Source organism: Anopheles arabiensis, chromosome 2 (genome assembly GCF_016920715.1).
Source record: "Anopheles arabiensis isolate DONGOLA chromosome 2, AaraD3, whole genome shotgun sequence".
Taxonomy (NCBI): Eukaryota; Metazoa; Arthropoda; class Insecta; order Diptera; family Culicidae; genus Anopheles; species Anopheles arabiensis.
Window position 1 is genome coordinate 18,501,075 of NC_053517.1, and position 27,927 is coordinate 18,529,001.

Here is a 27,927-nt window from a genome sequence, read left to right on the forward strand (position 1 = left end):
ACACACACACACACACACACACACACACACACACACACACACACACACACACACACACACACACACACACACACACACACACACACACACACACACACACAAACACACACACACACACACACACACACACACACACACACACACACACACACACACACACAAACACACACACACACACACACACACACACACACACACACACACACACACACACACACACACACACACACACACACACACACACACACACACACACACACACACCAAACAGAGTTGCTCTTAGCCCCGAGCCCCAACAAGGACGGAAAGCGATACCCATGAGCTTGCAGTTGTCTTGACGATTTCCGAGGGAAACTGGAACTGGATTCCATGCATCTGCTTGCTACTTTGGATATTGTTTTTTTCTGGTGTAATGTTTTGTTGCACCTGTCGGTCGTTTCACTTTCACCTATGCTTCGTATCAGGAAGTTAAAAAAATGGACATTCCAAATCGGTCCCGCAAAACGTTCAAATTGTTCGAAACCTTTCTTTATGTGCTTTTTTTTTTGTTATTTTACAACCACCCTTTAGCCATTTTCCCGTTTTCCACCCGCCGAATAAAAAACAGTGGAGTTTTATGCTGGTGTAAAACAATTCACATTTGGATCCTCCTTCCCCCTTCTGAAACCGAGCGGCGTGGAGCGCACATTTGAGCATATTTTATTTTTATGCAATCCAGATACCCGGAATGTATCCCCACCAAACGCGGTTCAAATTCAAAACGCCCCAAAACGGCGGACAGTTATTAATTCGGCTTGACGAACGTACGAACGAGGGGCGGGCGCGGAACAATAGTCGACCGGAAAAAAGCGATGCAAGTACACAAAAACACACACACCCAGCGGCAGCGTTATTGATTCCCTTTTTTAGAGTGTCCGCGTGGTGGCGGCGACGGGGAAGGTGAACGCGTTATTGACGGTTTGTGTTGCCCGGGCAACCTATTTAAGCTATTCGTGCAAGAGTGTGTTAAGCGGCGAATTTACATCGTCATAAATTTTATATACGGCCAAGCCGGCACGATAAACCAACCTATTTCCTATTTCTTCGCATTGTGCCGCCTGCGTGTCGTGTCGTTTTGTCCTGCATTGTTAAAATGTTTATTGGGTTCGTTTCCATAAATGGGAGAGCCTTTTTTTGTTGTTGTTGTTGTTTTTAGTGTGTTTATTGGATACATGGTATTGAAATGTAAGTAAAACACAACACCAAAAAAGTGCCATGTTTGGGGGCTTAACCATTACGCCACGCGATGAGGAGTAACGAGCACAATAGAAAAGAATAGGACTCAAAACACACACACACACATACGCATCGTTTCTCGGTAGTAAAAATTAGCATGCAGAGAACGGAACGATGTTTGCACAATTTTGACACCCAATTACCGTTTATTCCCTGTTGTACCGCTACGGCGCTCTCGGCCAACCATCCGCCGGCCTTTGCACCCGGTCCAACTTTTACGTTTAATTTTGTGATCAATTTTTGCGGATCAAGTCCGGGATGGTCGGGAAGTGTGGAAGGGTGGTTCCACTGAGCTCAACCCGATTCAGGAAAGAGAACCCATATGTGTTTCGGTTCAGTGTAAGGCGGCAACACATGATGTTTACTGGTTTTCATTCCCCCTGCTTTACAAATGTGTCATGTGCACTTTCGGGGGGCCCAATCGAACCATCATCTCCGCCCGATTATACTTTCCTCCCTGTTTCTCTTTCTCTCTCGCTCTCACACACACAAACCGTTTTCCTAATCGTGATCAATCGTGAAATGGGTTCTACAGAAAGGTCAGCGTTTTTTTGGGATTAAAATAAGGCATGGGAAATGGCATTTACATTGTGCCTTGTGTTTGGTGTGTCGAGGGAAGCTAGAGAAACAAGGGCTCTTAGCTGGACTGTGGGGGTTTGGGGGGGTGAAATTTATTAATTTAACCGAACAAACTTTTCCAATCAGTCGTGCGGAAGGGACTTTGAGCGTGTGTGTGTGAGTGTGATGGAACGCAAATGGGCAGCGAGGCAACGAGCAACACTCTCCCGCAGCCGAAAAACAGAAAGAGGTCAGTGAGTGATGCTCATTTGCCCCAACAAGGACAGCAGCAGAACATGTGAGGCGCACTGGCTTCTTTCAGTCCTGTATCGAGGGCGTCCTACCGGGGAGGGGCGTGATGTAATCGGGTGCAAATGAAGGGTCCGTCCTTGACCGGGGGCGTGGGTTTGGTACGTTCCAAGCGGTACACGGTACGATTGCATGTTTCTTTCCTTTTGAAAGCGACGGAGCAGCAATACATGTTACTTCCTTTACAACACACAATCTCCCCTTCCCCCCCCCCCCTGCACAATGTGTTGTTGGTGTGTAGTGCACGGCAACACAACGGGCAAGGAAAACATCACAAGGGAGTCATCATTTCATGCTTCCTTTGGCAGCATGTAAAGAAGAAGCACACCCGTGCACCAACGTCTAAGGGTCTGCAGAGCAGCAGCAACAGCAAATAAAAGAAGCCTTTTCGCCCAGCTCCAGTTCCAAACGGAACGGAGCGAAAGAAAATTGTTTCCTTCCGTCCCCGCCGTCCCCACTCCCCCAACCCGCCTGGCGCATGTCAGCGGCTCTCGCCCAGATGCACGAACGGGTTTTTGCTTTTGCATGGAGTTGTTGTATGTGCTGTTGCTTTTAACCATCCGGTGCATCGTGTCGGGATGGTAGAGATGAAATAAAATCACGGCCCTGAACCCTGTCCACCGTACCGCAACAGTGCTCGGAAAAGCTCGGAACGACGAACGAGGTGCCACAGCGCCACCAGCGTCTGCCTGCGATGACTGATGATGATGAAGTCGCCGGCAAACGAAAAGCCTCGCAAAAGGGAGGGCGGGGGCAGCTGAATTTCCCCCGTGGTGCATATAAAACCGGAACCGGAAGATTGCATGTGTTGTTGCATCGCTTGCCCAGAACAGAAAAGGAAAAAAGAGGATGAATATCCACACACACACAAAGTGTAGTGTAGAGGAGACTGGATACACGTACACCCCGAGATGACAAGCTTAACAATGCGGGGTGATGGGTTCGGTTACAGGCACTTCCTGTAACTGGGCTGAACTCCTCACCACCTCCCAGTGACACACTGTTTGGCGTCTTGTAGTGTGTAATCTTCATTCTTCCTACTTTCCTTTTTTTTACGTGTGGCCCCCATGGGCACACGCACACATATTGTCATTTTCCGGGTGGACCAGGAATGGAGGTGGGTATGAAAATGTAATAAACCCTAACACACGGAGCTCAGCTGTACAGCGGTTACGGTGGGGGCACGAAATGATCTAACCTTCTATCAATCGCTCCCTTTCTTTTTATCGCTTTATTGCTGTCTCTCGCACTCCCTTTTTGCTCCCATTTACTGTTAAGCATATTACGTGTCCCGTTACTGGCGGATCCGTTCCGTTGGCAAGCGGACGGCGTGTAACGTGTAACAGCCGTCAATGATTTGGTTGTTTGGATGGATCGGCCGGGATTTGGCTGTGCGGTGTGGGTTAGATGACACGAGCATAATGATAAATGCGCGCTCCGGATATTACTGCTCCGGACGACGATCGTGATCATTTCCACGTGCTCTCGTGGGTCCCATTTGTGCCCGGGGGAGGAGGAAGTGAATTATGGGAGCTTGCTAGCTAGAAATGGAACAGCAAAAATGGAACATTGATTATGCAATAATAAAATAACGCTTATGCATCTAATGCAGACATCCTGGGGTTAGAAGCTTTGATGAAATGCTGTACTATTCCCAAAGAAATCAGATTTACGTACTCTGCTGGATACGGAACATTTCCCAAACTAACATCCCAAAACCCGTACCATCAGTGCATGAAAGTGAGTAGAAAATCTTGGAAAAATGGTTGCCTAATTTCACACACTTATGCGAAAGTTTTACCAGCCAAAGGTTAAACTGACGAGGGCAAAAGAATTCCACGAAACTCTTAAACCCATTCTTCACCCGTTTTGAGCTCACAATAATCCAAAACAAAAGCCGTCACGGGATGGAAGCATTACATTTTGGAGGGGGCCTCCCATTTGTTGCAAATTAGCATAACCGACGTGCTGCACTGCCACTGCCACGCCTGCGAGTGTATCATAATGCCAGGCAAATAAACGCGGCTTTCCGTACGAACCGTTTGATAGTTTGCACAATGCAGCTGCAGCAGCAGTGGATGGATGGGAAACGGTATGCGCGCCAGTGCCGCCTGACAACAACGCAAGGCACTTGAACGCGTTTGGCATTTCCATGAAATTGTGATGCACTTTCACGTTCGTGTGCGCTATTTGGCAAAACCATCGGTCCGCCCTGCGGCAGAAGCCCATGTTCGAAACCGGTGCGTAGATGATTTTCCATGCTGCCGATGCTGCAGGCTGCAAGGTTTTGGAATGTTTGGTATTAACCGTGGGCGTACTTTGGCGTATCGCGTTGCAGCATTCAGCATTGTTGCAGCAAAAACATGAGCAAATCCTAGCAAAGCTAGCTGCCAGGTGTTTCGGTGTTGATCTGGTAGGTAACTGTTTCTACCTGGCTTTGCGCATCTCTGCCCACGGACGCCTGGGGTTTGAAATGTTAGGGTGATGATGAAGTTTAATTGCGATCAGTCACCCGCAAGTTGAAACATTACACAGTGCGGGGTACTTTCGTCATAAGGGGTGTTGTTTTTGAAGCGTAGTAGTGTAGCATGTTTTGTTTTATGTCATAATTTAGCAGAAATTGCGAGAAAGTATTTTAAAAAATATGTCCAACAAATGCAGATATTATTTGTTTAAAGTAATATTCTCCACTTATAAACAGTAAACATTATATTACTTGTAAGTTTAACAGTGAATTATAGGAGCTCTAAACCTTTATAGCGGTTGCTAGGCATCAATCTGCACCTGCTGTAAATGGTGGAGACGCCTTGTCTTTTTTAAAGCGGCTGAAGGCGCCTGAAGTTTTCAACATTAATTCACCATTCATTAATTTAATTAATTCCAACAATTTCCAAAGCACTATTTTATCTAACTCTGAATACTCTTAAATGCTTATTGTCAGATGTACAATTTTGTACTAAAGAGTTTCTCTATTAAAATGAGCTATATTTTATCTAACTCTGAATGGACTTATTTTGGTGGAAAATAATTCCATAGTATTGGCTCAAAATCTCTTCAACTCAAACAATATTTGCTAAAGTGTTAAAAAATAATGAAAAAAAAAATTAATTCCTATTTGAGCCTGACTTTTGGCCTCTTACTCCAGCAATTGTGCTCAGTGTTCACTAACAGGTCACCACTGACAGGGGGGGTGTACTGTATGACTGCTTCACTGTTCACTTGCTTGTGCTCAGCGCGTGTAACAAGCCTGAAATACAATATGCATTGTTTTATGGAACATTGATTGAAGCATTGCTTTGCATTGCAAACGATTGTGTTCGGGCATATGATTACATTGTTATACCACAAGCAGTAGTATAGCGAAGGAATATGAAGGGTTCATTTGCATGCGTTTTAGCGTTGGTAGATGGGACGTGAGTCAACATAAATACTGCCAATCCTACAGGGTTTCCTAAAGATTTAGCAAATTTAACATAATGCCGGTGAGCGAAACTTTTCGGGACGCACTTTTGCAAAGTAACTGAAGACACTTTCCATCAACATCAGCGCGTAGGGGAAGAAGCATGAATTCCGCTCATTGAAAGGATTACTTTCGGGGACGAAAAAGTAGCTCCTTTACGGTACGCCATTGAAATAGGTGTGTGCAAAAAAAAGAATAGAAGGCAGATAATAAAATAAGCCTCCCGCGAAGAAGCCTTACCGTGGTGGGTGGGTCTTACAAACTTGTACCGCGGCACAAAAGTGTCAGCCTCGGTGGAAGATTTACGCAGCTGTCCCGAAGTGCCGTTTGTTGTTAAAGCATCCCGTAACGTAAACTTTTCGTTTGTACGTTTCGTTCGCTTCCCGCTGTGCATATGATTAGTCATGATCCATGTGTGCCTGTGTGTTTGCGTGTGCGTGCCCGCCCTAATAGCAGTGACCTACGCGATAGAGACGGCAATTTTGCATCGTTGCTACACGGGCGTGTCAAATCCAGCTGTGTGACGTTGGCAGGAGGGAGTACCAGTTATATCAGGAAGTTTGCTTACTTTTTCTTTCACTCGTTGTTGCCGCTTTGTTTATTGCTTTTTTTGAAAAGTCACGATGGGCAGATCACCCCGTAAGTCCCGGGTAAAAAAGCTTATCCTCGCATTCTTTGCCCTTCTTCAAAACGGACCCCTACTTGACCTATTTTTGCCTGACGGGGGGGTCGAAATTCCGTGATCCCGTGATCTATGGCGCGACATGCGAGAAGAAGCAAAGAGGTAAAGTTTGCCAACAAATGACACGGCATAAACTTTTGTACACATTTTTTCGACGAAAGTATTCAGTTCAAGGCTTTAAGGTGAGTTTTGTGGAGATGATATTGCATACCGTCTATAAAGAATGGCGAGAAAAAGAACCCCAATCGCCCAATTTCTTCGTTGGATATTCAAATTACCTACTCCTCCATCGGGGAGTTTAAAGCAGAACATTCATCACACTGCACGGAGCTTTTAGCAAACGTGTAACAACTGATCCACCTTAAGCACTCGGCACTGCATTTAACACTGCCAGCGAAAGTGTAGGACGAAGTGTGTCCGATGAAGAGGACCAAAAAAAAAAGACAGACCAAAACAACCCACAAAGCCGCGTGCTCTGTAAGCCGGAAAGGATAGGCAAAGGAAGGCGCTATCACGCCCGAGAGCCCGTATGCCGCTGATTGGGCGGCTGGTGGTGAATTTTCGGCTCGGAATTTTAATGAGGAAATTTAAAACGCGCCCATAAATTACTACACCGAAGTATAACTTACTTCCTGCCCGGTTGACGTGGACCGGATAAAGTAGTAGTACAAAGAAAGTAGCGCCAGTAGCGCGATGTTGGCAGACAACTCACGGCCCAGTTTTTGCGATCGATGGGCGCTCGAAAGCCGAAATGTAGAGCAAGATGTAGTATGTAAGCCGGACCAGTGCCGGCAGCTTTTCTGGCCGAAAGGTACAACTACTTCGAAATTGGATTAATGTGGTATCGTCTTGGCGGTGGACGACGACATTGTCTTAGTGGGCCGCTGCATAATTTGGCGGCTTGATTGTGGCGCTTGTGGATTAGGGCCGTTGGTAGGGCAGGAAAGGATGTTGGAAGCAACTTTACATCGGTTGCGGGATGATTGGATCAATGGTTTGTTGAGAGTGGGGTAGGATGGTATAATTGTTTGCAAAAAGAACAGAGTGTTTCCAATGAGGTTGGGGCATTTTCTTATTCATATTTTGGAAGTTTTCGGTTTTTATGCAAAAAAAGCCACAGACAGTCAACGCAAAAATGGTAAGAAAACTATGAAAAAATGGTAAAAGTGTCACTGAAAGCTCGCCCAGATGAACCAAACGGTGCAAGCCTTCTGTTTGTCACTTTCCTGTTTGATGTTTCTCATCGTTTAATTGAAGTACGCTGGGTCAATCGAACCGACCCGACCCACGGTGACCTTTCACATGGACGTATCATCATCGTTGGATGTGGTTTTACATCTCTTCAACATTTCCGCACAGAACCGAACCTTGACTGAAAAGCCGGTCGGTATCCGGGAGCCCGCAAAACCCACACGAAAACTTTCAATTCCGACCGAATTAAAGATAACCCAAGCGTTCTTATCCGCACCGGCTAGCCGAGAAGAAGCGGATGACCGGAGTTTGGAGCAGAAAAGCAAAAAAAAAGCTCCTGAGTGTCGTTCCACTGGAAAATGGAGCGGTGTGTGTGTACTCGTGGCTGAATTACCCAATCCTCGATTGCCCGGAGTGCGGGTAAATTCCGTCCCCCGTCCCGATGGGGTTTCATTTGTTGATTAGTGCTTCCGCTTTCAAGCGTACTGTCAAAAGATTCAGCTCCCTCTGGTACAAGGGTCGGGCAGCACCATTCGTTCAGTTTGCCGCACTCGGAAGCTCTCTGTAGTCGGTCGACGTGTAGTCGTACTGGCAGTAAGCGGGCAAACGAAGGCATCCCGGGAAGCCCGGGAACCTGTGCTCAACCATTGAATGGCGAATGAAATTGACTCGAGCCACAAGTACGTGTGTGTGTTTGTGTGGTAGAGAGTGTGTAGTAGCTTTTGCGCGTATGTGAACGAACACCGGTTTCCGGCCCTCGGAATACGGATCGATACCGAAAGGGGCACTCGAAATGTTCATCAATAATTCGAAGTGGACACCTATTTTTAGTGTCAAGATGAGTGCACTCTCACCGCGTTCGGGGATGGCGAGGGCGGGGGGAGGTGTGACGGACGTAACGGAAGGTGACAAAATAGCTGTGCCATAACACAGGGAACCAGTTGAATTGGAACGCGTGGAATCGATGCGCTTTTGGCTGGCTTTGAGCTGGCTTTTCGATGGCTTTTGGATGGCTTTGGCTGTGATGATGATGATGATGATGATGATTGGCCCCGATTTGACTGTGACTGGGAAGTGTTGGGATGCAAATCGATGGTAGTCTTGCTTATGCGAGAGAACAACAAAGGAAGAGAAGGTATTTGACACGCATTTCGACTCCGTTTGGTTGGGAGATTGATTGTAAAACAGAGGCAGCATTTGAATATTGAAACTTTACCGCTGGCTGACACTGAAACTTGTCTCCGATGGTATTTTCTGAGTATTTTTCATTGCACTTTATGGAATTACCTTGAATTTAGCATGCATCTTGAATAACAGTTCCTTACTCAAAAAGTATTGGACTATAAGAACTTGTGCAGAGTGCCACGGATCTATCAATGGACGATGTCCGTGTTACCTCAAGGATATGAACACAGGAGCCATACGACCACTCAAATGCATGCCAGATTACAAAATGATGGTATATGTTTTAAGTAAATGAAATTGAATTACTAACAACGACATCAGTAATTGACACACTGTCACACTGAGCTTATGTGTTTCTTTTTAGTTTATTTCATCCTAAACTCAAACTTTACGAGTTATCGAAACAGACTGGGTGATGGGTACTGGAAAATGTTTGTCAGATACTGCTGGAATGTGAAAAAGTTTTGCTAAATCCATTTACGTCATTCAGTTCTTCATGGGTTAGGACAGACCCGCCGATTCGCGGAAACGACGACCCCTTAGCATTAGAAAGTGCGTGCGCATTAGTGTGTCACTTCCAATGAGGACTACTTTCTTGCGAAAGCTGAAATCGATGTTAAAACCAGTCGTTGCTATCCTCAGTGAGGGTAAAAACGAGGGCAAAAAAATGCACCCCATTTGCGTCCGATTTCATTTAGTAAATTAAAATTAGAGAAAAGGAAAACCTGCCCTCTACGGCCACCCACTAGTCAATTTGTTTTCAAAAGCACCTTCCCACGCTGCTGCTAAACTGCAGTAGTGGGCAGTGGGACATACCGAACCCGAACAAAACCCACGCCAAACCGTACCGCTGTGGCAAGTGGCGTCGCGGAAAACACAGAGCTGTACACGGAAACGGTTGTGAGGAATGCAGCCCGGCCACAAACGTTCCCTTCTATCGCCACCGTCTTTGCCGATCGGTGAGCAAATCGTAAATCTCTTCCGAATTAATCGCTTTCCTTTAAAACGCTTTCTGCCGCGTCCTCGCTTACTCCTCCTACGTGTTCTATTTTTATCATCGCCCTGCTGCTGGAAGCAAATCATTGGAGCTAATACACGGAAGACCGAGGCACTTAAGAAGGCTGCCGAAGGTGCTCACTTAATTTTTCAGCCGTGGTAAAGTATTTTTTACCTACCTGTTCCCTTCTTTGATGGAAATTTTGCATCCGTACCGGAGTGTGAAGCCACACTCGGGAACGTGGCCTTTTGGAGGGGGAGAAAAGTCTTCTTCTGCTTTCCCAAAATTCCCAAACACACCAGCAGTCGTAAGGTTCTTGTGTAAATGGAGCTTACGGGAATGACTGAATTTATAACGTTTGCACAGTGCGACGTGGCAACCGTTCTGAGCCATATTTTACCGTAGGAGGCCGGTGTGCCTTCCACAATAGAAATGTGGGCGATAGAGGGAGCTTCGCCGAACTGAACAACATCAACAATAACTTCTCTAAGGGGAAAAACGAGAAGAAGTATATGATTACCTTAAAATGATGAGTGGGAAAGTCCGGAAATATAGGCACGCTTTCGCACGCTTCAGGAAAACACTTCTCGAAATGCTCGATGTTAAGAATCTTTTCCGTGTTCGATCCACCACGACCATCACAGTAGGCGCAAAGGTTCTGTGTTTTTGTTTGCCATACATACGCCACACATACGCACGTGCATGATGGTGGTGGCTGTCTGTTTATTTAAAATTCACGCAAGCTCAGTGGTGGTTTTTACGCACAAACTGTGAAAGTTTGCGAAAGTGGAAGCGCGCAAGGGAGGTGCATTTGTTGCGTGATGCTGGTACAGCTCGGCGCGAATAAATCCCACCCTTGTCGGCAATGCTGCTGCCGTACGTCTTTTCGATTGCTTGGAAACCATAAATTTCCACTTCCGATAAAATCGCAGCTCCGCTTGGGAGCTTGCTGCTGGTGCTGTTCTTCCGGGTTTAGTAGTTTGTGTGCCATTTTTTCAACGGGCAGCTAAAGCAAGAATTCCTTTCGCACGTTTTCTCTTTTTTCCCGACGAACGAATGAATCGGTTGCTTGGGGAGTGGTTTTTGCCACCGTGCGCGGCGCTGTCTGGATTTTTCTTAAACGAGGTTTGCTGTCTTTCCTTCCCCACACGGTATGATTTTTCTTTCCTTCACTACCCTCCTTTTGTTGCGGTGCTTTGTTTGTTGTGCGATATTTTTTTTCTTTCCTTTGTTGGATTTCTTCGAAGGCAACAAAACTCACACACGTTTGCGCACGTTCTACATGTCTTGGAATTGTTTGACTTTGCGTTAGAATATTTTTCCCGCTTGCCGAAGGTTTACTTTACCCTCCCCTTTGGCTCTCTCCGCGCGCACACACACACACACACACGATACTGATTGGCCGATGTGTGGCGGGTGGCTGAAGTTTGCTCATAATTTAAGCGATTTTATGAGCATCACATGCAAAGGTGAAGGGAGATGGCACAACGTTTAAGCTGTCGGTGCGCTTTTCGACAGAAAAGAAGCATTTTAAGTTCCAGAATTTAAGACTTTGCTTTGGGCAAGTTGCGTGGAATGGGGAGAAGGAGCACAGATTACTCTATCTCTCTATCTCTCTCTGGCGGAGGCAAAACGGTAGATCCTGATAATGCGTAATGCAATAAAATCAAACGCACAATTCACTCGTGAAGTTGGCAGGGAAAGCTTACAACGACGTACGACAGTTAGGACGGAATCATTTGAACGAAGTATCGGGGGCATCGGTATGGTCGGGGCTCTTACGAAGTTGTAATAAGATGCATGGGTTTACGCGCTTTTCTAAGACTTTTTGGTAGTGTTTGAAGTGCTTGCTCTTCCCCCCTTTAGGGCTTTATCGCGTAAGCCATGCCATGTGCGTTTTTTTTATTGCCAAACGAAAGGCAGCGGCAGCTGCTTATGGGATAATTCTTGGCGTTTGGTTTTAATTTAACGTCGCTTCTCTAATCGGATGCTCACTATTTGTACAATTTGGTGGTGTCTGTCTATCTTTGTGTTTAAAAAGCGTAAAGTGCTTACGCATATTTACCCTTAGAGCACACGTTCTCATAAAACAATGGAACAGAAACCGCTTCAGCTGAGTGTGTGTGTGTGTGTGTTTCTTTTTTTAAAGATCATTAAACTTGCTTTCGTTTAATTTCGCCAGAAAGCGAAAAACGATCCACCCAGTACGCGGTAGACTACCACCCATTGTAGCAGCAGCTAAAGCGTCAGGCTACAGGTACATGTTTTATTCATAAACAAATATTTGGAAAAGAATTTACTTCTTTCGCTTCCGCGTCATTGGCAGCTGTGCTTGCAGGCGAGCGTGCGGAAGAGAGAGGGAGAGAGTGACAGAGTGCCATGATAGGTCAGAATGCTTGGTGGAGAAGTTTGTTGTTTTGCAGTTGTGCAGAGTTGTGGAGTTTGCTGTTGTTGTTGTTGTAGCGACAGTGTTCCCGGGAAAATGTAAAGGACGCAGCCTTCTAGATGCCAGGCTGTTCGGGTTTTCGCTGCTACGGACAACTCAGCAGCCGACAACAGCCCACTCAAACGTACACACACTCACCTTGGTTGTTGTTCTCTGTGTGTGTATGTGTGTCTGTGTGGCATTTGTCAAGTGTAATCGGTGGTGAGGTTTAGGTGTAGCGAAGCGATTGTTGCGCTGCGGCACCTGTAGTAACACGAGATGAAAAACGCGAACACACCAAAGTGGAAATTGTTGACATCGTTTCCCTCGCCCTTTCCCAGCTACTGTAGCACCTCACGGGCCTCGCAGTATCAAACTTCGATATCGGGTATCGTTCGTTTGTGTGTTCGGGGGTGTCTCATCATTCAACTGTTTCATTTCTGCTTCCTGTCCTTACCGAGCCCTCCCCGGCCCAGACACGGTGCGAGCTCTTGAGCCGGTCTCCTGTTTCATTTCGTTTGCTCAGGAAAGAGTGTGCAAGAGGGAGATAGAAACATGAGGAAGAGGAGAGTTGGGATCGGCGGTGAAAGGTGAGATGTTTGAGACAAAGCCGTGGAAAACTTTTTCCTCAAGTGCCATTTAGACAGCTCAGGTGCGTTTCGGAGGGCAACCGAATGACATGCTCGTTGATTGAACAAAGCACAAGGTAGAGACAGTAGGCGAGTTAGTAGGAGGAAAAGCTGCTGCGCGAAAGGGCGTAGAAATTGCGTTTTCTCAAAAGTACGGATAAAAACAAGCAAGAGCAGGGATCGGTGTTTGCAAAACTGTTTCGCTTGCAAGCTGTTGCGAGCATTTGCAAATGGCACACCAGCAACAACAGGAAAAAGGGGTGGAAAATGAGAAGTAAAGACACGAAAACAAGCGAACCAGTTCCAATGCCTACACTTACCTGGGATGAATTCGTGGAAATCGAGCTTTCCTGTAAAAGAGACGCGCAAGGAAATAAAGAAAGAAAACGTTACCATTAGCAAAAGAGAGCAATAAAAAGAGATAGAGAGAAAGAGAGATAGATAGAGAGAGAGAGAGAGTGAGTTGGGTGGTTGGTGTGATGAATCGTGGTTTTGTATGCACGTGAAGGAAGGAAGGAAACGAAAGATGCAAACGAAAATGTGAAACGAAGCAAAAAAAATGGCTGTGATGACAAATGGTTGCATTTTGAAATTATTTGTAATTTAATGTTTGATCAAGAATGCTTTTTAAACGTCTAAACGTAATTTCTTCTTCTTATATTTGGCATAACGTCAGACGCGTACATGCCAGCTTATACAAGCTTGCGAGACTTATTCAGTACCACGCAGGTAGGTAGTTTATCCTTGCTATAGTAAGCATGTTCTTAAGTCCTGCGAGTGACGCTCTAGACGCAAGGTATACTGTATATTCTTGTAATGGCACCTACAATTTCGCCATCAAATCTAAGCATCATTTTGCTACCAAAATTCTTAAGAATGAACCTATTTGTTTGCTGTTTATTTCTACCTAATTATTTATTTATTTATTTAGATTCTCATTATTACGGCTTCGGCTTAATTATAACCTAAAACAAAATATTGTTGTCATTGTTGGTGTACTGCCCGTTTGTCCTATGCAGCGATCAACTTCCCAGGAATTTGCAAACAAACAATACAGTACCATTCACAAGCTCTGAGTCTACAAGGATCAAAGGGAGAAAGTCTATCTTTCTGACTTGAGCCCATTGCCCTAGCTGCAGGTTGTTTATTTTTCTATGTAATAAAGCTCATGGCGGCCGATGAGCCACCAATCAAGGGGGGTCGGGTTGAAACGAAGATCAAGGGAACTCCAACGGGAAACATTTTGAGCCCGATTCGTGTTAAAACCCTTCGCTCGCCACTGATCGATTTGAGGAGCAAGTTTTGGGAGTGGTTTCTTTATTTTCTTGCTCTGGAGTGGAGCAGGAGGTTCTACGAAACCGAACAGTCTCCTCAACGCGCTGGATTTCTACCCTGCGTTTCGTTGCTCCCTAGGAAAGGCTGCGCATAGATTTCATAAAGTGAAAACCAAAGAAATCATCATTGGCGCACAAATGGCGCCTGCAGATCATGAAAAGAAAGCTTTCCGAAAGAAGAAAACAATAAAAGAAATATTTATCTTTATTCGGGCCAACGCACGGCGGCGGTGTGGTTGGTGGGAACATCTCAAACCCTTCGGGGGTTGTGCTGGACCGGGATCCAGTTTCCTCACAGCACTTCGCTTCAACCTTTCCATGCTCGTGGTGGATCCCTGTTCCTTGCAGGCATATCGTTTCCATTTTCAACTCACACCACCACCACCAAACGCAACCGGGTGAAAGTGGGCGAATGGGTGGGCAAAAAAAGATAAACCAAACCCGCTGCACAATCCCGCATTCAACCCTCACAGTGTAAGGATGGGGCCGTTTTGTTGTGTTGTGTCTTCCGGTTTTTGAATGTTTAATTTATGGTGCTTTTTTAGTTCGGCCCGGGGGAGGAAGAGAGCCTTTTTGGGGATGATGAGCCACGGGTGAGGTCGTTAAAACTTTAGCGATATGCGCATCAAGCATCAACTACGGGAATTGCGGGAGGGTTGGTGAGATTGGGGCTTGGGGTTTGGCCGACCGAACAACACAGGGTGACAGGGTAAGTTTCTAAACGAATGAACTTCCGTTTGCCGTTTGCGAAAGGTTGCGACCGGTACACACTGGAGGCATGTGCCTCCCTAGCTGCCGGAACACCGGTTAGTGTGGGTGTCGGCCCTTTTGTAAGGGCCCCACAGACAACACCGACTTTTGCCCCTTTCTTCCAGACGTTCCCGTGCTTCCCGTCTTTTCTGTTCGCTTAACCCAACCAGCCAGGTGAAGTTGAGGTGCTCCAATACTGGTGAGAGAAAGAGCGTCCTCCGAACATGGCAGAGGGGATGAGACTATTGGATTGGATTTTAATTAAGATTTCTATCGTGTCGATGCGGCCCTCGCCGATTTTGGACGTTTATTATAAACGCTAGCTAATAGTAATTATCTTTTGCCCCGAAAACTGGGTCCCTTTTGAGGGGGGGGGGTGGGGGGACGCGTGCTTTAAATCAAGCAACAGTTGCGCTTGCCATGGGTCGAATTTATCGAATTAACTGCTTGGATTGGATAGGGACAGCCAGGTGCGCTACAAACGCTCCGCTACACTGTAGTATCGGTCTCTAGCGAAGTGAAACGCCGCCCCTTTGGTATGTAAATTTGGCGCTGTGTTGCGCTAAATGGTTTATCATCCCTCTGGTTTGGATGGGCTTGAAACATGAGAACGCTTGGGCCATGGTTGCCGGTGTGTACACAGCCATGATTAAAAGCATCAACACGCATCCCATGCACACACACACGAACCAGCGCGTGCTGGTTGCTTTTTGTTTTCGGTGAGCAGATTAAATTTATTCCCAAATTCGTATGAATAAAGCTTGACTTTTCCATCTGGTGCACTGAAGGCTCGGCGTGAATAGGTCAACTGTTCCTGCTTTCCCATACGATTCTCGGTAGTGGATTTTCCCACCTCATTTTTATCCTGGTTATGGTTGGTTTTTTTCATTCACCGCTGTAACTTGATGACTCCCAATCAATAACGATACTGCTCTCGATTTATCCAGCGCCAGCAGCTTATGCAGGAAATTGCTACATTTCAGCCTCGACATGACCCACTGACTGCCGTCACAGTGGCTGCGGGGAACGTGGGCTGATTCGTTGGCTTGGTGTTCGATTTCCGTGGAGAGGAACTCCCAACGAAGGGCATAATGGAAGGAATGTGGGTTCAATTATAGTTTCACCATGGTGCAAACCCACTCCACTCAGCCTGCCGCGCGTGTGTGTGTGTGTGTCTCTCGATATGGCCTCATTCACACACACATATGCAAACATCAACAAATGGTGCAATGCCGAGGGAGCGATGGGCCTCCCACAAGCGATGATAGTACGCGAAACTTCATTTAGTTGAGCCAACGAAACACTTGCTCTCTCTCTCTCTCTCTCTCTCTCTCTCTCTCTCTCTCTGTGTATATGTATGAACGCTGTTGTAGAGTGGATAAGAATCTCGCATTTCAGCATCGAAGGAATTTCCGATAAAGTGCAATTCACCCTTTCACAGCCACTCTCGCAGCGAATGCTTCGATTGCATCCGGGGCCGGGACCTCCACCGGGATCGTTACGGTGCGCCTGTCACCGGGACGCTGCTTGCTTCATTATTCACGTTATTTATTAGCTGCAGCCTGCAATCGGGAAGAAGGGCATTCGAAACTGGCATTCGGAAAAGGGGAAATCGAAACACGGGAATCATCAGCAGCACCAATCGGGTGTACTGCATTAAAAAAGAGAGAGTCTTCATTTGCCCACAATCATAGGATCGTGGAAATATGGTTGGGAATACTAGGCGGTTTGTGTGAGTGTTGAACAACGTTAAGAAAACTAGGAAACCCGGGTTAAACAAACATGTTCCCGGGTTCGGGTTTTGCTAAACTAGAAATAACTGGCAACTGAAAAAAAAGCAAAAAGCACTACAACAGAGAGGCGAAAACATCATTTTGCTGAAACGATGCAGAAAGTGAGGGAGGATGGAATGATTTTGAATAGAATTTTCCATTTTTTACTGGATATTTCGTTTTCGGTTCTCTTTGCATGCATTCCATCTCTCCGCTTGAGGAAACCATTCGGTGGGGCTGCTTGCAAATTAAACTGCACCAATTCCGCAATGGAGGGAACACGATTGTCGATCGAATACAGCGACCGGGTGAAGCGAAAATGAAATGTTAAACATCGGACCCCGGTCCCAATGGTGAGAGTGGGCGCTGGAATGGTTGTGCAAACCCACACACACACACACACACACAGCCTCCGCCTGTCGGACGGCTTGTCGTTTTTAATTTATTTCCGTTGCATATTCTAATTTTCTAAACCACTCCCGTGCCCGGGCCGCCCGTTTTACCGTTCTGTTCGGGTACGGAATTCGTCAGCATTTGTGATACGTGCGCGGCTGGCTAGATTGACAGGAGATGACGTTTTGACAGAGTGGGCACAAGCCAGGGGCGGAGAGAGCGGGAAGGGGACGAAGGTGGGGAAACAAGAAAGAGCAATAAAATAAGGGTGGCATTACAAAAAAAATGTTGTGAAAATTGTTTCGCTGGGTGAACACGGCTTTTAAACGGGAAAAGATTGAAACGGGAAAAATGGGATGCGATTTTGCTTAAAGCGGGGTTAGGAATTTTGTTGGTTTTATCGAAAATAATAGCTGCAATCTATTGAAAGTACTTTAATCTCGCTTTAAAGGCTGTGAACGATGTAAACGACGAGTAAACTAAAGTTATTCGAGATAGCCAAGTTTAAAGTTTGATTTATTTATGTTTTAAATTATTAGTTTGGGGAAATTATTTTGTTGACAATTTGAAAAATTGTTGAAAATGTTGAAATTTTTTGTGATAAAAATAGTTTTTGATACTTTTTAATAAATTCATTAATTCATTAAATTTCATTAAATTAATAATTTAACTTATATAGATCTACTAGCTGAAAGAAAAGCTTTATGAAGATTTAGAACATCTAGAACAGAGTATATTATGCTTTAGTTTCAGCATAGAATTCAATAATAACCAATCATATCTACCACTAGTGGGTAGTTATTAAATCAGCAAAATAAATAAAATATAAAGGGTTTGGGCTCAAACCAAAGCAAACAAAATGGTTGCAACAGAACTAATAAACGAAACTTGACCCAATTGCCATAAGCTACCAGTCCCCCGGAAAACGCATTATTCGCATAAATACAAAGACATTCTCATTTCGCCACAGCTTTCTATTCCATTCCACTAAACTTTGCAAAGGATGGAGCATTACTATTCCAACGCGAACCCGCAAATACCAACCGCAAATGTGCCAATCTCTTTCATGCACCTAGTATAGCAGAATCGAAACAAACGCTTGGATGCCGGCCGCAAATCGAACCTGTTTCCCAAGACGATGAAGCCATAAAAAGAAACGAAATAAAACAAAAACAAAGCAAAAAGAAACGCCAGTCATATTGGATTTTATCAATCAAATCAAAGCCAGCTCAATACACTGCCCTGCCCTGCCGGCAGATTTGAGCACAAACCGATACAACGAACGAAAATAAAGCGTTATACGATGCCATCCCGCCGCGATCAAACACACATACACACACCGAGTGACGGTGTAATCGCTTGGTGCCTGGCAAATAAGGCAGCCGCAGCAGCGAGTACACGACGCTGCAGATGCAAAAATTGCTGCAAAAGGTAATGAAATGGAAAATCGTGTGGAAGACAGTGTGCAGCAGATCGGGGCACAAGGGGAAGGGAGGGAGTGATTGGTGTCCAAAAATGTCACCCATTCCCGTTGGGCTGACCGAAGTTGTAAAAGGTCACGGAACCCCGTTCTGCGGTTGACGACAGACGGTTGATGATGTTGATTTCGATAGCAGTCGATAACTGGCACGAGATGATCGAGCTCCACCACTGGAGGAAAGTAGATTCGCATTGCTTTCAGTGAGTTGGGGCGAACGTCACCTTTCACTTGCGCGACGGTGGTGAACGGGCGGGAAGCGGACTGTCATGTTTGATGAAAACAACTGACACAATTCAATTGAATCAATGCCGGAGCGTGCTACCAACTGTCAAGAAGGCAAACCCACCCCCACAGCCACAGAACGCACACAAATACACACAAAAAGACACAGAGAAAGGCAGCAAAAGGGGTACGAGGTGAAAGCCACTCATTTTTGCAGCCTTGGCTCGGTGGTTTGCACCATTGGCATTTGATTATACAAAAATCGTCCAATTCTAAATGGCAAACGGGCAGAAGGAGAAGTCCCCCGAACCGGGTTTGGCACTGGAGCAATGAGCTTATACCAAACAGACAAACAAAAAACTACCAACCCGCAAACACACACACACACACCGATACTAACGCACAGAAGGTGGTTTGAATTGAAAAGTGACAGTCCAATTTTACGCTTGCTTAACTCTTCCAGCACAAGCAGTCGGTGAAGAGAAGTCGTCAACCAACTCCCAATAGTTGCGAAAGCTGCGCGCGCGCGCGCCCCGTGTCGCCCCATCGACCAGACACAATCCCGGCTGTTGTTTTGTGCCAGTGTGGCTCTATGTGTGTGTGTGTGTGCAAATTGTTCTTGGAAACGAAATGTCACCGACGAATTGAAAGGAAAACTCCCTCCACACCGCTGGCGTGTAAAGTCAGACGCAAGAGACTATGCTTTGAAGACGAAAAGAAGTAAATGTGTGTGTGCACGCGCTTTGAAGCCACCCAACATTAGCAGAACTCGGGGGGCGGGGTGCACTCCGTCCTTTCCCATCCCAGCCCAAGCGGGATGTCTTCTTTAACCTTTCTGAAGCTGAAATGAACGACCGATTTTCGGTATGAAATTTGCACCCATTTGGGATTTGTTTGATTTGCGGAGCGTGAGCCCCGGGGTGTGGGGATGGGGATGGGAACGCTGGGTAGGAAACTGGCAGAAACAGCGTCTGATTTGCTTGTTATCAGGTGGCATCGGCGCCATCTAGGATCTCTACACCTTCAGGCTCATGACTGACGGCCGGCGTTCGGGGCTATCAACATGGTTCTCGACACTGGCACCATCATCATCATCATCATCACCAGCTCCAGCACCATCAGCACCAAGTGTAGAGATGACACTGTCGTTATCGGTCGGGTCGGGTGTCATTATGTCGTTTTCAGCTTGTTTTCCGGCGGGCCCCAGAAACCCTCGTTGGCCGGAGCTTGAACCGAATAATGACAGCAAGTAACAATTTGCATACCTTCCGGGCGCTGAAAAACATTTGCGCTTGCGAAGCGGAAAGGGCTCGGCTTAAGAAACCCGGGGGCTTAACGCCAGTCCAGTGAACGGTTCCAGCCTTTCCGGAGCGTTTGAATTGCGCGTGGTGGCGAAGGGGTAAGGAACTCATGAAAGGGTCACTGATGGCAAGATAGATATCCGAAGGCCAACACATCATCCGTCCGACCGTATTCATCTTGGCGCTTGGCTTACGATTTCAAAAAAGTTTCACTCGGAGATTGGGAGTCCTATTTTTTGAGAAGAGGGGGAAGCCTGTGGGACATAAACCCCGCATCCCTCTATCACTCTAATTGGTCAACATGGTTCGCATGTGTGATGCAAAAGGGTTGTGGGAAAGCAATGGAAGTAAAAGCAGCACGGGACACTATTAGCACCAGGCGTCTCCATTTTGCACTACTGCACCGGTAGCCCGGTAGGCGTGTTTTCAATCATGTTTTGAGAAAGTTAAGCAACAAAGTGGACGTGTTGTCAATCACAAGTAGCGCTTGGATGGCAGCTGTGCGGTAGTAATGACAGGAAGGTCACAGTGGGTGGGAAGGTGAAGGTTTGGACGGTATGAATAGCATGCCGGGCGGTTGAGAAAATTATGAACAGCAGTAAATTACAGCTACAAGCTGAAGGAAACGGTATGTATAATAATAATAATGAAAGCTGAGGTGGATCAGTGGCATACTAAAGAGGACGTTTCCGCTTATATAAGGTTCATTTCCCATGCGAACCTTTACTGTCTTTAGAACGACTTACTAGTTTGCCGTAAAAACAGTCTTTTAATTTGGTTTTGAGCAGCGTTATCGTAAATAACTCTCTCTAGAAAATAGAAGATTAGAAATTAGAAGATTAGAATTAGAAATAGCCAAAGAATATATTAAAAATCATTTATTTTAGTTATATTAATCTGAATCAAAGCGTAAAATCACTAAATCGTCCTCTACAAATCTTGCAAGATTGAATTGCAAATACATTCTCTTTTGCTTGCATATACGCCTGATTTATGTTCTTCTAGTTTAAAATGCTTCGTTTATACTAAAAAACGAACAGCACTTGAGTGGCTGTACAAACAAACTTAAGCCGTAGGTAGGGTTGGTGGAACCACCACGTCAATTGGCCCGAACCCGATGCGGCTTCATTTGCACGCTAAATAATCATTTGGCAATGGGGGTGACGATGATGATTGCTGTTTAAACTTTTGCTCAAAACGATCCCGGGGTTCGGACCCGGCCCCTTCGCACCATGAAGCAATGCTCACGCTCACGAGCACAATCACACAAGCAGCAGCAGCAGCAGCAAGTGCCAAACATTTCATAGAAAAGTGGCCAAAGTTACGGTAATAAACATGTTTGTGTTTTTGTCAGATTTTCCAGTCCGACCATCTTCCCGTTTACACTACGAAAGAGAAAGAGAGAGAGAGGGAAGAAAGTGGTAGTGTAGAGTGTCCACACTTGCACGGAAATTCACTTCATGCGGGGCGAGAGAAAGTGTGCGAGCAGTATGAGAGTGTATCCCGGTCCCACTGAAAGGGAAAATTGTTTTCAAGCTTCAAGTTCATAAAGAGCTTTCTGTCCTCCTTCTTCTCCTCCCCTCACCCCCCTTTCTCAAGGTGAAAGCATAAAGACGCTTCCCTTTAGCGCTGGGTGAGAAGATTCGCGTTAATGGTTATTACCGCTCGAGGATTACCGGTTAAAGCTATGGGAGCGTTCGCATCTTCTTGTTTTGTGTCTGTGTATTTTGTTTCTACAGCACAACAACACTCCACTGGTCACAGCCGGGAGTTAAGAGAGAGCGAGAGAGACTGTTGTCCGAAAGCGTTGTGCTTCTGCTAAAACATCCTGTCCCGAGTTTGGCTTTGTTTTTCTTTCACTTCAAAGTGGTCATCGCAGGTTTCGCCCAAGTAGGTTCGCTCGGCAATGGTTTCTCACGCTACTTTCGCGCTACTTTGGAGCAGCTTTTTCTGTTCAGAAAATGCTGTTGAAAAAAAGTCTGAATTTTAAAAAGGTCAAAGAGCACACTCAGGTCGCTGCTGTGTTGCCGGAGTGGACGTGGACGAAACTGGAATAGAAATAAAAACACTCAAACTCATTTGAATAGCATTGATAGTGCCCCAGCCCGCGCGGATGCCAAATGAACCGACAACCGAATGGCCAATGGCCAATGGTGCAGTGTGTAAGTTGTGCCTTCACTCCGAGTGCTTTTACCTCTCTCTGTGTGTGTCACCACTGATGCTGACCACTTTATATTGCTGGTTTTAGGGGGGAAAGAAAAGTCCAATCGAGAAGGAGAAGACAAAAAACCACTCTCCTTACAGATCACACTTTGGGCGAATTGTTGCCGAATGGTCGCGCGCGTTTGGTCAAGAAACAGTGTGAGGGGGGGGGGGGAGAAAAAAAAGAACCAAACAACAAACAGCGAAGAAAAATCTTACCAAACACCCGAAACAATGGGAAATGAGGGAAAACTTTCGCTAAACCTCCCCTCTCTCTCTCTGCCCTCAGGACATGAACTTTGCTGATTCTGGAGATGGGCAGGGCCAAAAGTCACGCCGAAGCAAGTGGCCAAGCAGGCGAGTGGCAAGATAGCTAATGCTTACGAATTTAATTCCATTCAATTTTATTATCGCATTAATTAGGAACAAGTTTTGCTACAACATAGCACCCGTGGTGGGAAGTGAAACGCTGTGGAGGTTGGCCCCCCGAGGGATGCTTTTTTGTTGTTGTTGCTTTGCTTTGCCTTTGTCCGGTTCCCTTACACTGACGCCGTTCGCTAGGGATGAGGGGGAGCAGAAAAGATTACGGCAAAACCGGGGAAAGAGAGTTTGTTTTTCCCTATTGTCCGGTCAGGGTTTGTGCACTTACGCCCTCGGAAGGGGTAGAGTTTCTTTCATTGCCACTCGTGGCCAATTCGTACTAGCCAAAAGGACTAGACACACACACACGCGCGCGCGGACGGGCATGTAAAAACACTTACCCTTTCGGCCAAGGGAAGAGAACTCTTTTTTATTCTCTCTCGCAAAGGAAGTAATTGAATAACTTTAGATCATGAATATTTAAACAGTTTTGCAAAGATGGCGGCTGGGCTGGGCGGCAGCCCCTTTAAATTCTTTCACTTTGCTTCTTTGACTTTGCGTACGCTGTCCGGTGCCCTTTCACTTTTGTTTCGTGGAGGAAGTTGGGAGGGAGATGAGAGGGAAAGGGGGGCTTGTTTTGCACACCAGGACCCACCAGGAGGCTAATAAATAATGAACAATGGCCTAAAGCTACCGAGCTCGGGAGACCGATCGATTGTCGGTTTGGTTGGCAAACGCTCCAAATCTCCTCGGGGGATGGTGGATAGCAAGGGAACGAGAGGATGGGGGGGGGGAACCACCCTAGAAAGGTAGTTCCACAACAGAAGAGTAATTGGAAATTGGTTGCTGTTTTCTTCCTTTCCCCCTTCCCTTACTTCTATCCACTGCCGCCGCTTCTTATCGGTTTAGTTGTTTATCGCAAGTTTTACGATTTGCATGATTTGTGAAGTGGGGATGGGTTTTGCTGCTATCCAGGCAAAAGGGAAGTTTATCGAGCTGTTTGGGGGGGTGGGAGAGAAGGTGATTTTTTTTCCCCAATTTCCACCCAACATAAAACACACGATGTCTGTGGTGTGACAAAAAAAGTACAATTTTATGCACACGATTTTGTACGTTTCTCCTCTGAATTGAGAACAAATCCCGAAACGAAACATACGAGTATCAGCTGGTTGTGAGAGCACAAAGGCAGGTCAAAAATAGGGGTCCATTTTTACGTGTGTCACTTTTGACGCATTCCTCTCCGGTTCCGGTCCCGTCAGGGCCTGCAAGTCTGGTAACGGCACTCGGGTAGGCGATGTGGCCTCTGGCCAACTCCAGCCGCACACATCCACACACACACACGTGCGCAGGGCCTACAAATGAGGAATGATTAATGGCAGTTAGCAAATGTGATGGATTTATTCTCCCACCGGCAGAACCGGCCGTGCGAGCGTCCGAGCAGCGATCGTGATTCATGAACCATTTATTTTACTGGCACACAGACACAGACCCGGGGATACCCAGGGAAGCCAAAAAGGGTAGCGTGTTATCGGGAGGCAGAATGGCAGGGACAGTCTCCGATGTGTACCGTCCGTCCCTGGAGGATGTTCAGTGATGGAAATTAGCGCATCAGAGTGGGCCAGTCGTCCGGCAGGCGCTTCGGGTGTTACGGGTAGCGATTTGACAGCTTACGTCCCTGGTCCGATGCCAGAAATGGTTTTGCTTTTTTTTTTTGCTGTTCATTCTGCTACAATGTACCATGCCACGGACTAGATTATCCACATTTGCTTTATCTCAGGGGAGATGTAGTTTTGATAGCTCATGGCATATAATTTGCCCGTCCGTTGCTGCAGCAAGGGTTGGGAGTTGGAAAATGTGTATGTACGGATAGAAAAGGCTGGAGGAGGTTCTGGGCTAAATGTTTGACAAATGCTGCCGGATTTGGAGGGGGGGGGGTGCTTTGCTTTAGGTTTATTGCCCGTCAGCGCCATTATTTGTACAATTTTGTGTCCGATTAAGCTCGTCAAGCCGACAACACAACACCGACACAGTTCCATTGCTAGAGCAGCGCTGAAAGGAGGCTTTGGGTGCTTCAGTACGAACGTAATAACAGATTTTACAATCTGTTCATGGTCAAGAGGTGAGATTCAGTACTACAAGAAAAGAGATAAAGAGGAGCTTTTAAAAAAACGCAAAGCAATAGAGGGCTTAAATGAAATAAATCAAACTTTTAAACGTATTGCTATGCTTTTCACACTAAACGGCTGCTGTCTGAGCGTTTATAGTAAAAAAGTGTCCTTTGGTAAGAAGTGCACGGCCAACATCTACTAATGGAAGCTGTAGAACTGTTTGAATTGACCTTTGAATATCGTCCAAACTCATGCAGAATCAAATTGAAACCACTTAACCTAAAACCTCATCTCAGTACTATGGAAGAGCAAAGAAGGTCACGAAATTTTGCAAGGTATTGGCTACAAGGCAACAATCAAGAAGATTATTGCCAAGTAGGCATTGGCATTGACTAAGACTATAAATTCAAATCAACACGACTGAAAAATCCGTTTAGTCTATAGCTTGCAAAATACACCATTAAAAACAAGCTTTACATACGTTTTATGTGTATTATTGTCGTTAATATTGTATTAATACTTTTTGTATTAATTCGTTTTGTTGTAATTTAGATTCCAGATATATATATTAAATGGGTCGTGCCGTGGTATAATCGTCAATTCAGGAATTCAGACCAGGCGCTTAGTGGGTTCATGTCTAGAATGGGCCGTCCTCCCGTAGCAAGGACTGATTATCCGGCTGCGTGAAACTAAATTAAGCCTCAAACGCCTATATAGACCGGTATGTCCGCGTAGAAAAAGTCATGCCATTGGCCAATGTTAAGCGTTAATGGTCGATTTATAAAAGTTATTAGACCATAACCCTTTTTGCGAGCTTTTGCTGCTTTCTGGAGCTTTTGTCACTTTTCCATAATCTGGAGCTGTGAAAAAATAAAACTGCTGCCTATTCAAAAGCAGGCTATTATACGTAATTGTATAAAGCTTTTGCTGTTCTAACTATGTTGGACGTTGCACGATTCACGTTCAAAACAACCCGTTTATAGTAAGATTAACAGTACGGTTATGTGTTTTTTTTCAGTTTTTTGTCGATGAGAAGAAACTAAATTCCATGAAATAAACTAGTCATTGGATACTGAACAAAATCCCCTCCTCAGTTTATTAAACCTGTAAAATTTATGCTGTTTTATGTAATAATTCCACTGGGCGGTGTTTGGCAGCCTAGTAAATATTTCAGGCTATATTATTGCTATAGAATCTATAGTAATGGCAATTAGACCTAACAACTCACGCAGTAGACCCTAAAACGTAACGTTATAACATTTTTACATTGAAAAATGATACATTACTGTGCAAAAAAAAGAAGAAAGTCAAAAACAACCATCAAAACATCGTTACGATTTCTGCTTCGTGTCACTGTAATAGAACACCATTATTAGTCAATGCTGCCAACCAAATATCAATCGGCTTCGACAACGGCCGTTGAGCTAGAATATAACAATCTGCCAAAAGACAGAAACAAAACACCCAACCACCCGTGATTCAAATTTCATAAGAACAAAGCTCCAAACAACACCAACAGCACAACGACATCAAACACATGAAATTGAAGTATAAAATTGAAATAGACAATGTTCAAATCACCCCCCCCCCAAATCTACCATCCACCCTTCTTCCACCAAACCCTCCCGCACGCAGCACACGGTCGACTGATTGTGAGCAATAACTTTTACATTATGAACACTTCCGTCCGCGCCATTCAACCCGACAATCAGCAAATGCAATAAAATATCCGATGCTGCTGCTGCCTGACCGCTGTTTCGTTGCTTAGCGCCATTCATCGTAGCTCACAACCCCTCTCCCCCTAATGTCCATCCACGGAGCAGTCCGTAACGAGTATCATCCGTGCAGATTTACCCACTGATTCGTACTTTATTTCACATCAGGTCCACTACCCACAAAGCAGGGCGAACACCATTTGTGTGGACAGCGAAGAGGAAGACTACCACCAAACAGGCGATCGAATCGATTTTCTTCGATCTTGGTGAAACAAAACTCAGGAAAAAAAACAGGAGCAGCTTGTCTCGGGTGTTCGTCCCAAGCCTTGGTGGTGTCCTTGGTAGCGCACCCGTGTGTCCACGTGCGAATACACCAACGCCGCGGTGTTCCCGGTGTTGCAGCATCATAATCTTCGCTCGAAATCGGAAATACTGTCAATGTTTTACTTTTTTGCCGGGAAAGACGGGAAATGTGTTTTTTTTTTCCTTCTGTATCTTTCTGGTCTCTTTTTGTTGCTCGTTTGCCGTTACAATGATACCAATCGGATCGGACGGATGATGATCGGGTGTGTGGCGTGACAGGCAGGGAGCATCCTCTTACTCGGAAACCGGAAACCCGAACTCTGGTGGTCCAGTTTTATAATCCCTGACACGTTTGCGCTTTTCGCCGCTTGTTTCGGTGGCCCTTTTGGTATGGTTTGGGTTTGAGATCAACGAGCACACGCTGTAAAGTAGGGCTTGCGGGGGATTGCGGGTCGGTCGATAAATATCGAGACGCTCAGCGTCTTACGGGTGACATATTGGTGCTAAGTGCTGCTTGCGAAATGAGCCATGAAGAACGTACTACTACTACTAGTACTACTACTGTGTGTGTGTGTTTATCTGTTTGTGTTTGTAAGTGTGCCGGCAATATGTGTGCTAAGGACCACATCCTGCTGCCATCAAATGGCCGGAAACAGATCAATCAATGGTCGATACCTTTATGAGGTCGTTTTCGAAACCGGGAAATCTTTGACAGCATGACACCCGGTGCTTGAGATGTTTGTAAAGAACATACTAAAAGCGAAAGCGAGATAGAGAGAGAGTGTGTCACACACACAGAGCGCTCCAAACCGTTGCGTTGGATTATCTCATTTTGCGTTAAATTACATGTGAAATTTTCCGCTTCATATTCCATCGGAACGGTTTCAGTTTCAGATAAACGGTCAGTGATAAATTGAGTTTTGGAGCTGCTTTTTGAGCTTTAAATCGTCTCACCCTCTTTCTGTTCAATGTGCTCAAGGGCAGCCTATCGGGACGCTCTTGCGTATGCCATTAAAACGTGTGGTGTGTGCGTGTGTGAGGATAAGGAAACGGTTACAATTCAACACACATGCTCCGATGTCACAGGTCGGATGCGGAAATAATGCAGGAAATAGAACGAACATTTCCTCGCACACGACCCCCCCCCCACCACCAACTTCACTCGGACGTGTTCACTTTACGACGTGTAGAGAACGGCACACATGGTTTCTCTCCTGTTTTTTGTTCCAGCGTTGCAGCGTTCCGCAAGAACCGGTTGTGCGGTCAAACCAAAATT

At 45.7% G+C, this 27,927-nt stretch overlaps 1 protein-coding gene across 5 annotated transcripts in view; it reads right to left on the minus strand.

Moving 5' to 3' along the window:
* LOC120895440 (translational regulator orb2) overlaps positions 1–27,927 on the minus strand; it is a 244,249-nt gene that overhangs the window by 90,893 nt on the left and 125,429 nt on the right. For 4 of the 5 annotated variants that reach the window (XM_040298806.1, XM_040298802.1, XM_040298803.1 and 1 more), the window contains one exon: positions 13,032–13,061. The exons of the other annotated variant lie outside the window; for it this stretch is intronic. In XM_040298806.1, coding sequence (XP_040154740.1) covers positions 13,032–13,061 — 30 coding nt within the window. The remainder of the gene's footprint in view (positions 1–13,031; positions 13,062–27,927) is intronic. 5 annotated transcript variants of the gene reach the window in all.